At 40.3% G+C, this 14,753-nt stretch overlaps 1 protein-coding gene across 1 annotated transcript in view; it reads right to left on the bottom strand.

Moving 5' to 3' along the window:
- MIA3 (MIA SH3 domain ER export factor 3) overlaps window positions 1–14,753 on the bottom strand; it is a 69,790-nt gene that overhangs the window by 38,243 nt on the left and 16,794 nt on the right. Inside the window, exon 6 of the mRNA XM_042780419.1 lies at window positions 12,245–12,381. Coding sequence (XP_042636353.1) covers window positions 12,245–12,381 — 137 coding nt within the window. The remainder of the gene's footprint in view (window positions 1–12,244; window positions 12,382–14,753) is intronic.

Raw genomic sequence — 14,753 nt, 5'->3', positions numbered from 1 at the left:
CAATGTCCGCCTCATTATGTAAGTACTGGGTAATAAATAAACGCTTGACGAAACCTCAAATACATTACTACTGGTGTCCCTAAACAGTATTAAAATGTCCTAACTGCCTCGGGCCTGACACTCCATTTTTCCCTCTCCCCTTCAGTTCGTTCCCCCAATTCTACTCAGAACTCATCCACCCGCCATCCAGAGCTAGGGTCCCTCCCCAGGAATGGGCCCGTCACCTCCAGTAGCTTTGCTATTAGGGCTGCGTAGAGGACCGACAAGGGTCCCAAAAACTCCGGGTCCCCCGGGGAAACGTTGACAGAAGGCACAGTAGCAGGTACAGAATCCATTGCGCAGGGGCAGCTGAACAAAGACAGCGCTTCCCTAAGAAACGGCACTGAGGCACTGAAACCCTCTCTCACTGCTTCCTCCTTCCGAAAGGATTCGGCTCAGGGGGGCGGGTACCCAGGTTGAACTTCGCCTTCCCAGGCCCCTGGCACTTTTCACCCTAAGCCTCAGTTAACACGTCATCAGACACTGCCCATGGGGTCATCAGACACTGCCCATGGGCCGTTCCTGTTGTCGCTATGCGCCCTGGAGTCGCACCTGACTCATAACGGCGGCCCATTTCTGAGAAAGTATCACTACAGAAGTAGATTGCCCAACCGTCTTTTCGAGGAGTGGCTGGGGGGTTTAAACCTCCCCTCTTCTAGTTAGCAGTCAAGTGCCTTAGGCACTACCTATCAGAGTTCCTCCCAGGGGCCCGACATTAATGTTATTACGGAGGCCGGCCCCGCAATGGGGCGGAGCCCTACGGAACAAACCAACTGCAGAGCAGAGGGGGGCGGAAATATACCTAGGCGGAGGGAACCAAGCAAAGGTAGGCAGAGATGTCAGGAAAACCAAACCCACTGCGATCGATGGAGTCAATTCTGATTCATAGCAACCATATAGGACAGAGAAGAACTACCCCATAGGGTCTCCATGGTTGTAAATCTTTGCGGAAGCAGAGTGCCTCATCTTTCTCTCGCAGAAGGCCTGGTGATTTCCAACGCCCTTGTTTTGGGTAGCAGCTGAACGCTTTAACCACTTCTCCATCATAGCTCCTCAGAGATGACATAGACTTAGCTGAAAAGGGCGCTTTAAAGGGCACCAGAGTGAAGAGGCCAGGAAGCTAGAAGCAGGAGAATGAGTAGGGGCTAAGAGTAAGGAGAAAGGCCACTTACGCCAGACCCTTCTGCCACAGGGTACTACTGTCAAGCGCCAGGCACCTGTCCTAAATACCCAGACAGGAGAAAAGCCTCTCCCGCTCCCTTCAGAAAGACCACAGCTCTGACTGGGCCGCCATCATCTAGGTGAGGCCTGCCTTCCCCACTCTTTTAATCCCCTGGAACTTTTTCCTTTCCAGACCTCCAGATGCTCATGTCTCACTTTCTTGCTAAACCACTTTTTAAAAAATCAACCTTAGCCAAGGAATCGTGTCATTATCACATCTATGCCAATGGGTTAAGGACCTCTGGTTGAACAGTGGTTAAGGAATTCGGCCACAGGTTCAAACCCACCAGCTCCCCTATGGAAGAAAGATGAGGCAGTCTGCTCTAACAAAGGTTTACAGCCTCGGAAACCATGTAGGGCAGTTCTACTCTGCCCTATAGTCACTAAGAGTAGGAAATCAACTCAATGGCATTGAGTTTTTTGTGTGTTTTTAGGACCAATGGGTTCGGTTCTGAGTCCCACATTTTCCTTATGGAAAAGACAAGGATAAACAATAGTCTGGAACTCACGGTTTAAGAGTTAAACTGGGAACATTTCACCGGGGGGGGGGGCGGGAGATGATATTTGAAGATCTTTAAAGACATGTCTTCAAGTTGAATATAAAGTCAATTCAGAAAAACAGTCAAGCAAGAACAAAGAGGAAAACCCCCCCAAAAAAAGAGCAATGGAAGTAGGTAGGAGGGAGAGCAGGCTCTGTAATTAAAACAGCATAACACTGTCCCAAGAATACAAACAGACCATGGAATGGAATAGAAAACCCAGAAATAGGCCCAACTGCATTGGAAATTTGAAATACAGTAAAAATCAGGGGTGTATGAGAGGGTTCTGGTAGCATAGTGCCTAAGGCACTTGACTGCTAACCAGAAGGCTGGCAGTTCAAACCCACCAGCCACTCCTCAGAAGGAAGCATGGGCAATCTACTTCCGTAGTGATACTGCCTCGGAAACCCAAGGAGGGGTCGCCATGTGTCAGGTCCGACTCAACGGCATATAACAACAGCATGGGAGAGTAGACTTTTAAATAAGAGATGTTGGCATAACCATATGGATAACCATATGGAAAATGATAAAACTGGATTTTGTTCTCACTGTTCACAACGATAAATTCCAAATGGATAAAGAACCTGAATTTAAAAAATGAGAACAAGTACTAGAAAGATATGGATTTCTTATTATATGTGTAGAACACCTTCCCAGTTATCTCTCAAAATTCAGAAACATCAAGTAAAAGATTTGTAAATTTGATTTAAAAATAAAAAATTGTAGCCCAGTCCCCTGCCACAAAAAAAATACAAAATAAACAAATCTGACAATGTTAACCTGAGGAAGAAATATATGTACCATATTACTGTCAAATATTCCTAAAATATAAAGGGCTTTTCAAACAGAAAAGACAATGGTTAGCCAACCTATAGAAAAATGGGCTGAATAAATGAATAGATAGTTTTCAGGATTATTAATACAAATGACTCACAACCTCATGGAAACATGCTCTTCTTCTGCTCATAATTTTAAAAATGCATATTAAACTACTGAGCTTCCATTTCTCACTTATATTGGCAAGATCCAAACATTTAACAACATAGTTTGTTGGTGAGAGACTGCGGGGGAAACAGGCAATCTCATACATTGCTGCCTGGGGTGCAATGGCTAAGGGCTTGGCTGCTAACCAAAAGGTCTGCAGTTTCAACCCACTGGCCACTCCATGAGAGAAAGACCTGGTGATCTGCTTATAAAGATTATAGCCAATACCATTACTGAACATTTTGATCAAAGACTCTTCTACAGATAAAATTGGATCAAAGATTCTGTAGAAGAATAAAAATGGGACAGAATTTCAAATTCTTTATATTTTATCTTGGATAACTTCTACTGCTGTGTCTTCAAGTTCACTGATCTTTTCAATGTCTAACTTAGCATTAATCTCATCCAGCCTATTTGCCATCTTGGGCACTATAGTTTTTAATCTCTAGAAGTTTGATTTGAATCTTTTTTTATCTTCCATGTCTCTACTTTTTCTTTAAATGTTGGAAATATAGTATTAATAACTGTTTTAATACCCTTGTCTAATATTTCTGTCAGTTCTTGGTTTCAGTTAGTTTATTTTTCTCCTTATCATGAGGTTTTTTTTTTTTCCCCCACTTCTTTGCATACCTGGTAATCTTTGATTGGATGTAAGACATTGTGAATAAATATCCTTGAGCTTTGTTCTGGGATGCATTTAAATTACTTGGGAACAGTTTGATTCTTTTGGATTGCTTTTAAGATTTGTTAGGCAAGATCACAGAAACATTTAATATGAGACAAGACCTTTCTGAGTATTCTCCCCACTTCTCCTAGAATTATGAGGTTTTCCAGGTTTGCCTCGGAAACCCAAGGAGGGATCGCTATGAGTTGGATCCAACTTGATGGCAGTGAGTATGGTTTGGTTTGGTTTAATCACAAGTTGAGTGGTTCGAATCCACCAGCCATTCTGTGGGAGAATGAGGCAGTCTGTTTCTGTAAAGATTTACAGCCTTGGAAACCCAATGGAGCAGTTCTCTGTTCTCTATTCTAACCAGTAAGGTTGCCATGAGTCAGAATTGACTTGATGGCAGTGGGTTTGGGTTTTATTTTTTTTATATCAGGAACTGTTCCTTTTAATCACCCAGATGGTTTTCTTGGCTGTTAGCAGTTTCATCACATTCATGCGCTGATCGATACTCTTCTGAATACTTGAAGGGACAGAGTTCTCTCTGTGTAGTTCGGCTCTCTCCTCTCTGAACTGCAATCACCTTGGTCTTCCTGGAATCTCACCTCCATCTCTTCAACTCAGGGTGTCTACTGGACTCCACTTGGGTTCTCCCTTTCTGTGCCTTGGCCAGGAACCTCTCTCAAGGTGTAAACTGGGACAATTGTACGGCTAACCACTTGTGTGCCTGCAGTGTAGTAAATTACATGGTATGGCTTTTCTAGCCATAGTCTTTGTAATTCCCACTGGATTACTGGGTGGAACCATGCAATTTAAACTCCTTGTTTTTAAAGTTATCCACCTGGGGTATTTCTGTTGGATCCCCATGAAGTAATCTTTGAAGAAGTTTGCGCTCTCTCAGGTGTGTAGAATTCTGATGTTTTGCCACTCTGCCAGGCTTAAAATGAGCCCTCCTAGAGGCAGAAAAGAGTATCTCTCACTGCCGGCTGAGAGAGACCCACTGCTGAGAGAGAGAGAGATGCTACTGAGAGAGACACACTGCTGAGAGAGATGCCCAGCTGAGATGGAGGCAGTGGAACCAAGAGGCATGAGACAGAGTGGCAGGCTTACCTGGCCCATAGGAGTAGAGGCCAGGCCAAGCCAAGAGGCCAAGGGCCAGAGAAGTGTGTCTAAGGGCATAGCAGAGGGGAGACTGTTCTGACCGAAGAACTATATCCTGAGCACATTCCTCAAATTGAATTGTAGCCTGCTGCTTCCCTAATAAATCCCATAATCTGTGAGTTCTTTGTGGCCACTACAGTGAATTATCAAACCCAGCAGAAAGGTGGTGGATGCCACAGGAGGGACAGCTGGTGTCAAGGTTGGTAAGAGGGCTGGAGGGTGGAGCATGTCTGGCCTCATAGGAACAGGCGTTGGGCTGCTGCTGATGGTGATTCTGTCCTCCTCTTATGAAGTTGGAGGAGGTCAGAAGATGCCGTCTCCCTGGCCCTTTAGCAGTGCCCCATCTTGCAGGAATTGCTGTCCTTTATTACCTAATTCCAGAATATCTTGAAAACTACTGTTTCATTTATGTTATCTGTTTTCTTTTTAGTTATTTCAGATGGGAGGGTAAATCCAGTACCAATAAATCCATCTATGGTAGTTAAGGTTGTATGTCAACTTGGCTGGGCTGTAGATCTGAGTGATGTGGTAGCTGGATATAGTTATTCCCTATGATGAGACTGGATGTGGTGTAATCAATTTCATTGTGGAATCTGCTGTGAGCAGCAAATTAGTTGCCATCAGAGTGTGTGGCTGGCTTGTAGTATATATGGAGAAGCTTTAAGAAAGGTCTCTAGCTTTTTGGCACATCTGGATCCTGAATTTGGCTCAGTCTTCATCTCTAATTCCTGGACTTGAACCAGTGGGCTGCTGCTGTGTTACCCGCCAATCTTGGGATTGTTCTTGGACTTGAACTAGTTGCCTGCTGTATTGCCTACCAATCTTGGGATTTTGCCATCTTACCTGTGACCTTGGGTTTGTCAGCCTCAGCAGCCAACAGCTGCCTGAGTTAGGAGTCACCTCCTACTCTAGTGGTCCTAGAACTAGAGCAGAGCTGAAGCCCAAAGTCAAAGGGCCTTCACCCAGCCCCTAGAGCTAGCACTTTGAATTTGGACTGCTAGCTTCCTAAACTGTAGAAGAATAAATTCCTGTTTGTTAAAAAACATCCACTTGTGATATTTCTGTTATAGCATCACTAGAGAACCAAGACACTTTCTTAGATGGATACAGAAGTCATTTGCATATTTTGAGATAATAGGATACATAATAAAACTAATTTTAAAAGTTACCTACAGAAGAAAGTAACAACAGGTGGGTGCAACTAGAACAAAAGCTATATACTTCTCTGAATTTCCTTATTTTATAGACTTGACTTTGGAGCTTGTAAATATGTTAGGTATAAAACAAAAAAATTTAAAAAGCAATTCTTAAAAACTGAAAGCAAAAGTAAAATAATTAACCTGTGTAATAAATTGGAGCAAGATCATAGAAAATCTATAGTAAACACCCTCATAGTATATGGCTTAAAGATAAAAAGAACTGCAAAACAACTCTACAATATTCTCAAACACATATTGGGGGTGACTCTGTTGATATTTGGTATTTTTAATACTGTGTATATTTTATAAAGTAAGATAATTACATTGATATCATTAAAAACTAGGATTCTCAACATAAAAGAAAATACAAATGTTAGATGAGGTTAAATAAAACCTTTCTAGATCCTGAATTTTAAATAGAAGTACCTATATGATATTATGATAAAATTCCACATTAAAAAAAAAAAAAAAGGCCACATATTCCTAGCTTTATCCTCTGAAAAGGTCTCAAAATAATTGTCAACGCAATAGGAATAAGCAATCTTAGTACCCAGAATACTGGGGAAAAAAGCAAAACAAAACAAAACAAAACCCAAACTAAATGTCTCCAAGTTGGTCAAATGGCAACGCCTACTTGGGTTTCCCAGGCAGTACCTCTATGGAGTAGATTGCCTGATCTTCCTCCCAAGAAGTGTCTGGTGGATTTGAACTGTCAGACTTCTGGTAAGCAGTCAAATGCCTTAGGCACTATGCCACCAGAGCTCCCAGTACCCAGAATGTAGTCTTTAAATACCATTTCCTATTAAAAGGAACCATGGCTTCTTCAGAAAAATGACTCCTTCAAGGTCTGGGCAGGAAATGTATAAGATAACCTAGGACCACTTGACATACCAGAAAACAAGGAGGATATTAATGATAACTAAGTAGTTTCAAAAGGGTTCAGGAGTAAACCTGAAGAGGCTCTGCCACTAGCCAAAAATGGGAGAAAATAAGCATCAATAAACTAAAACTCACCAAATATTTTTAAATCCATGAGATCATAATGGATCTCAGACAGGAGTTAGGAAAAACACAAAAAAGACTTTTGGTCATACTAGGAAAACAATTATTTTGAAAACTGTTTAAATAAAGGGAAAAAAATCAAGCATATATCTGCCTTGACTGACTGTATAAACCAAATCTCAGGGTAAAGAGTAGGTGATTATAAATTTCTTTGTAGACATATGCCAGTCTTTTAATGAAGGCAGCACAATACAATCAGTATATATCACCATTTGCAACCTGTAATGTATTAATAGATCTAGGCCACATCACCAATGACTTGTAACATCACAGAAAAGGGGTATGAAGTTATTAAATACCTCCTGGTAAGTGTATACCATATTACCTATGAAGTATTCTTGCCAAACAAAAGTGACTACTGATGTGACTACCAATTTCTAGAAAGGAAAACAGAGAGACATGTTAAACTATACTATGGAGACTGACTTAGCAAAATCCAGGTCATGATAGACCTTAAAGACAAATTTGTTTCTTCAATAAATACACTTCAATGAAAAAACATAAGCAGAAATCTCTAGACCAGGAAATAGTATGACACTTTCCCTCCCTCTCTAACAACTACAAAACTGGACAAAATATATGAAAAAAACTATTTCAGATAGAGAACAGGCAGCACACACTGTGACCCCTTAGAGAAGGGAACCAAATGAGGTTTGTACCAGGAGGCTTTTTGGCACATCTGGATCCTGAATTTGGCTCAGTCTTCATCTCTAATTCCTGGACTTGAACCACTTGACTCTGTGCACATTCTAGACCTCAGGGCAGGGAAGGAGAACCGAAGCAGAGTACAGTAATCTCAATCTCACTGAAGAGCCAGAGATAGAGTTCAGGGAGACTGAGATCTGAAACATGCAAGGAAGGCCACCAGAAAGAGAGGAGCTATAAAGAACAAGAGTTCAGACCCTCAAGGGGGTCTCCTTGAGTCTTAGTGTGAATCCAAAACAACAAAGATTCTCTGAGGATGAGCAAAGAATGACTTCTAGGGCAGGGGTGGGGAGGGGAACTACCAGGAAGCTGTAAACTGAACAATTCCCATTGTTAACACTGGGCTGAGAGATGTTTTTATTATAGCCAATAAGAGTGGAGTGACCTTGCTGAATCCCCAAAGCTTTCAGAAGAGACTCCAGAAGAATCACACGTAAGGCTACACTAACACTTGAGTAAAGACAACTATATACATCCCTAACAATGCTTAAAACAAGAGTAGGAAGGATCAAGCTGACCCACAAATACTTACCAGCCTAGCAAAACAAACTTCAACACTTTAGAAAGGAACCTGCTAAAATCAGGCACTCAAAAAGGCAGCATTCACAGTGTCCAGCATCCAAAACAAATTACAAGACATGCAAGAAAATGTGTCCCATAACTAGGAGATAAATCAGTCTATAAAAACAGACCAAGGAATGACAGGCCAACAGACTATTCATAGAGCTTTAAAATAATTACATTAAAATATACTTAAGAATCTAAAAAAAAAAACATAGGAGGAATGAAAGATAAAAGATAGAATGAAGTGGAACTTCTAGACCTATCAGAAATGAAAAATTCACTGGATGGACTTAGTAACAGATTAGATGAACCCATAGGTTCATTATGCTGTATTCTCTGCTTTTATAAATTTGAGTATTCCCTGGTAAATTTTTTTTTTTAATTAAGGCTTAACTTCAAATATTTAAAGTATTACCATGTAGAAAAAGATTCAAGAAAGATCATATGGAAAAAAATTTGGAGTCAATATAAGACTGAATCAGTCAAATGGGGGAATGTATAGCCTAGTACAGTAGGTTAATCACACTACGAATTATTGGTACACAGAACTCATAACTACCTATCAGGGCTGTAGTAGAATAAATTGTTGCAGTTTTGTGAGGAGTTAGACTTAGTTGCCAGTAAGGTCTCTTCCAACCCTAAGATTCCATTAACTATTGATCTGTGAAGGAGTTCTGGTGGCATAGTTGCCTAAAGGCATTTGACTGCTAACCAGAAGATTCGCAGTTCAAACCCACCAGCTACTCAGTGGAAGGAAGATAGGGCAATCTACTTCCTTAAAGATTTACCACCTTTGAAACCCAATGGCAGCTGCTATGAGTTGTAATCAATTTGATGGCAGTAAGTTTGGAGTTTGGTTTGTTTTGATCTATGAATCTGACTTTTGGTCATGTTACCCAATCAGGTCAACACCCCACTACTCTCCAACCCTACCAAATAATTATCGACACTATTAGGCAGTCCATAGGTTATGAACAAGATCCATGCCTGTCTTTAAGCGGAATTTGTAGGTGAATCGGAACAGGTGCATACAGCTCTTATCTAGCCTTCCTTAAGTACAAGAAGGAGCCCTGGTGGCAAGCGGTTAAACATTCAGCTGCTAATAGTTCAAACCCACCAGCCACACCATGGGGGAGAGATGTGTCAGTCTGTTTCTGTAAAGATTACAGCTTTGGAAACCCCCTGGGGCAGTTCTGCTCTGTCCTGTAATGTCACTGTGAGTTGAAATTGACTTGACCTCGGATGGGTAGGTTTAGTGCAAAAAAAAGTTTGTCAGTCTTTTCAATAATTTAAAACCTGTATATGCACCAAGTGAAGGTGATTGTGGTGATGAATTTGTTGCCAATAAAGACTGAATAAGGAGCTCTGGTAATGTAGTGGTTAAAGCATTTAGCTGCTAAGCAAAAGGTCGGTGGTTTGAACCTACCAGCCAGTCCACAGATGAAAGATGAACCAGTCTGCTTCAGTAAAGACAGCCTTGGAAAGGCAATGGGAGTCACTATGAGCCAGAATCGACTTAATGGGAGTGAGTTGGGTTTTTTTTTTTTTTTTGGTAGGTATTGAGTCAGTCACTTCAAAGTGAGGGCAAGTGAGGGCAAATTTACCTAACATTAAAGAACAAGTAGGAGTTGTCCATAAGGAGCTCTGGTGGCACTGTGGTTAAGGCACTGGGCTGCTCCATGGTAGAAAGATGAGGCAATATGTTTCTATAAAGATTTACAGCCTTGGAAATCCTATGGGGTCGTTATGAGTCAGAATCGATTCAATAGCAGTAAGTTTGGTTTTGGTTTTGGTGAGGAGCTGTCCATCAGTCAGATATTTATAACCTGGAGATTGCCTGTACTTATCGGATATATCACATAACTATTTTATATATTCTCCATTTTCCCAAATATTTGATATGCTTTCTTAAGACTTTTAAAAGTCAGAACTATGCTTTATACGATGTAGTTTTTTTATTCCCAACACAATGTTCTATACATACTTGGGCCATCAAAATTCTTTGATAAAACTAAACCAAACTCACTGCCGTGGAGTTGGACCTGACTCATAGTGATCCCTCCTTGGGTTTCCGAGGCAGTATCACTACGGAAGTAGATTGCCCAACCTTCCTTCCGAGGAGTAGCTGCTAGGTTTGAACTGCCAGCCTCTGGTTAGCAGTCAAGTGCCTTAGGCACTCCACTACCAGAGCTCCTAAATTCTTTGATAGTACCTTACAAATCAACACATTGTTATACTGTGTCTTTTTCTCTTGACATTCACATCTGTGTATTTCCCCATCTTCCTGCAATCAGAGACCGTATCCTACACATTTCCATTCCCCAACCCAGGAGGCTAGAAATACAATAAATAAAAAATTCCTTCCACACCTGGAAGCCATTTCATTTTTTTAAGTGATGGTGATTCATTCTGATAATCAGATTCCAATTATGTTAATTACGAAACTCATATATACTTTCACTTGGGAGATGGTGCTGCCATCACCATGACCATGAAAAAAACTGTAAAGTACTTTGCCTTTCTTCCCTCTTTCCCATCTTGGTGGCCTTTCTCCTGAGTTCCCTGGGTATTCAATGTCTTTATACTACCCTCTACCCTCTGACCATCCAAATAAGAAGGCAGGGAATGAGAGCCTATAAAATGCCAGGTACTTCCTTCAACATTTGATACATATATTTGAATTCATTTAATTCTTACAACAATTAAAGTAGGTATTATCTGAATTTTCCAGATGAGGCTAAGGGTTCAAAGTTTAGTAATTTGCCCAAGTTTCTAAAGAATGGATGTAAGATCTGAAACCAGATCTTCCTAGCTCAAAAATCCATGCATTTTACAGAACAACAAAAAAATAGTTTCCCACACACTCTTGAACTGAACCTAAAGGAAAAATATTCTCTGTGGCCACAAGGACAATTTGGCCTCTGACTTTTAAAAGATTGCCCATTCTTCTAATTTACCAAGAAAAATACCCAATTTCAAAAAATTACCACAAGGGGGAGCTAAATCCTAAAAAAAAAAATCTGACTGCTAACCAGAAAGCTAAGTGGTTCAAACCCACCAGCCTCTCCTTGGGAGGAAGACTGGGCAATCTACTTCCATAGAGATGTTGTTGTTGTTGTTGTTGTTATGTGCCATCGAGTCAGACCCAACTCATAGTGACCCCTCCTTGGGTTTCTGAGGCAGTATCACTAAGGAAGTAGATTGCCCCATTTTCCTTCCGAGGAGTGGCTGGTGGGTTTGAACCACTAGCCTTCTGGTTGGCAGTCAAGTGCCTTAGCCACTATGCTACCAGAGCTCCCTCCATAGAGATACTGCCTTGGAAATCCAAGGAGGAGTCGCTATGAGTCGGATTCAACTTGAGAGCAGTGAGGTTTTTTTTTTTTTACTTTAGAAAAATAAATCTGAATAAATATTCTGTCATAAGTGATTCTTTGTAAGAAATAATCTGTCCATATCACTTTCCTGCTTAAAACCTTAAAAAGATCCCTGCCCTTTACAGTCTAACACTATAGTCCTTTTTTATTTGCTCCTGAGCCTCCTTCCAGCAAATGAACTCCCCCAACTCTATCTACACTTTAAGTGCACCAACCTACTTGTGTTTCCCTGGCTTCCCACAAATAACCTATTTCATGCCTTCATTCCTCTGTACATGCTATTTGTTCTGTCTGACTACACCCCCCATCTCCCCTAACTACAAACTTCCAATCAGAAACAAATTACACATCAAACTCCCATCTGTTCTTCAGCTCTGCTCAAAACATGCCTCATGTAACTTCTGACTTTCCCTGGGTATCTCCTCACCACAATGAATCAATGTGTTCAATATATTATTCTACCCTCAGGTAACTAACCACTTCTATTGCTCCCTGTATCATATTACATTTCAAGTAAATGTCTATCTCCCTGCTAGACTGAAAAGTCCCTGAAAGAGGAGAATAGCCATGTTTATTAACAGGTGTGATATGCCCAGCCCTGGAACAAAGCAAATCCTCCTCAAGTGTGTTGAATTAGAGGTAATCTTGAAAGGACCAGAAGTAATTTTCTGAAAGTCATTTTACATACTTCACCACATGCTCAAAATCAACTTAAAAAAGAAAACTTACCATCTTAGTTAAATTAAACATGAAGGAATGGATTAAAACCACTGTATTTTCCAGAGGTGTAGCACTTGCTGGCTCTTCAGCATTTGTGTCTAGTTGCTTTATTGCATCAACAGGAGTGCCTTCTGTTGTAATTATCCCTAAAATTGAGGGGGAAAGCTGATGTTTTATTTTATATTTTAGAAAAAAGAATTGTTTCTCTTCAATTAAATATTTATTGAGTGTCCATTAAGTGTCAGTCACTGAGCCTGATAAGAGAATGGTTCTCCTAAAGACATTCATATAGAGAAATAAAACTCAGAATCTCAATTAGAGCATTTTTACCCTTCAGGTATTAAATGAACATATCTCCAACTTCGTTACCCCCCACTAGCCCTCTCCATCACCTTCTTGGCAATGAAACTGCTATCTGAACAATATTTACTTATGGGAACTGAGAAAAAATGGAATTTTATGTTTTTCTATTTAGACACAGTCAAATTTAACAAACATGTATTCAATGCTAGTGAAGCACTATACTAGAAACTTCAGAAAAACAATGAGTAAGAGTCTCAGTTTGCAGACTTGCAGGTGGGTTGCTCTAATGCTTAGCCATGTCTGGCATTTGACAAGCACTAAATAATTATTTACTGAATGGATGAATGACCGACCCTACAGAAAAGAGAATATGGTAAATGCCAAAAGAGACTAAAAGGAATTAAATGCTTACAGGGTATGGGCTTGGCTTAGAGGGTCTGTGAAAGAGGTCAAATTCAAGCTGTCTATACCTTAAAGAGTTCAACATGGGATGCTAGGAAAGAGATTTCAACATGACTCATACAAGTCTGTTTTGTGAACAGCTAGGAGTCTCACATGAACAGTGCCTAAGATACACGTAGGGGGCATTTGAGAAGATTAGTCTGTAAAAATCATTTATGCCATTTTGTAGTGGACCTTAAATGAGACGGCAAAGAATTTGTTTTTAATTACATAAGCAGAATTTTTCCTAATCCTTAAGGTTTTTAGGCAAGAGAATAACAAGCCTTAAAAAGTGTATGACTCATCTTCCACAAGCAGAAATGCTTTATGAGCTAAAAATGATTAGAAGCAGAGAGTATTATGCAAGGTCCTCTGGTGCATGGGGGACCTGCAACACTATTAGCAATAATATTAGCTGAATTCATCTCCCTGCTGTGGGGTGTCAGCCCAGCGCTACCAAGTCTTGCAGGTGTTACTGGGCAATGCTATACCTGCTTACACACCATAACTTCTAGAAAACACAAAGAAATAGTAATGATGTTATCACGTCATATTAGATAGACAAAAACAGCACAATCATCTCTTCCTCTGATTTACTGGTAAAATTTAAGAAGGAGCTACACAAAAATTAGAAAGCTTCTGATACCATTACTGCGGTTGTGTGTGTGTGTGTGTGTGTGTAATTAGGAGCCCTGGTGGTGGCAAGTGGTTGAGCATTTGGCTGCTAACTCACAGGTCAGCAGTTCAAACCCACCAGCTGCTCTGTGGAAGAGACCAGCAGTCTGCTTCCATAAAGACTACAGCTTTGGAAACCCTATGAGGCACTTCTACTCTGTCCCCTAAGGTAACTATGAGTGGGAATCGACTCTGGAAAGGGCTTTGGTTTTGATTTGATATGTATTTTTAAATGTTTAAACAACCTTCTCAAATCAAATCAAAATAAAACCTAGAGTTCTCCCTCTAGGTGTTTACTGTGTGCTTTGATTGTTATTGACAGTGTCAGGATACAGTGGACTATTACATATTATAAAGTTCTCTACTATAATCTTACAATATTAAAATTGGTGTTAGCTGCTATTGAATTTATTCTGCCTCATGGCAAGCCCATGTGTGCAGAACAGAACTGGTCCATAGGGTTTTCAAGGTTGTCACCTTTTGGACACAGATTATTAGGTCTTTATCCTGAGGAGCTTCTGGGTGGGTCCAATCACCAACCTTTCGGTCAACAGTTGAGCTTTTACTTAATGTTTACACCGCACAGAGACTACCAGTATAAATATACCTGAATATTAACAATTTGGGTAGCAAATCAGGAAAAAAAAAAAAAAAAGAATTGAGATACATTCTATTGCTGGTGAGGGGGGGCTGTTCTAGAGAATCAGTCAGTTTTAATGCAGTGGTCCTCAAACTTCAAGTTGCACAACAATTTCCTGGAGGGCTTGTTAAACTCAGATCACTGGGCCCCACTTGAGTTTCTGATTGAGGAGGTGGTGAACTTGAATTTCTAAAATTCCTATGTGACACTGATGCTGTAGATCTGATTTAAAACTACTATTTTAGCGTACAAGGCCTTTAAAGAATAATGTTTTAGATTTAAATTATTTATACAAGGAAGTGATATCCAAATATTGGTTACTTATGGTCTCTGCCCTCTTCCCTATTTTTCATCTCCATCTGGCTTAACTCTTACTTTTTTTTTCAATTAGTTCTGGGATCTTTTCATTTACAACAACAACATATTATACATTAAAATATATATATATATATATATATA

The sequence above is a fragment of the Orycteropus afer genome, unplaced genomic scaffold, assembly GCF_000298275.1.
Source record: "Orycteropus afer afer isolate SDZICR_OR568_19922 unplaced genomic scaffold, OryAfe1.0 scaffold00039, whole genome shotgun sequence".
NCBI lineage: Eukaryota > Metazoa > Chordata > Mammalia > Tubulidentata > Orycteropodidae > Orycteropus > Orycteropus afer.
The sequence above is the reverse complement of the archived record's forward strand: the minus strand, read 5'-3'. Positions and strand labels throughout refer to the sequence as shown.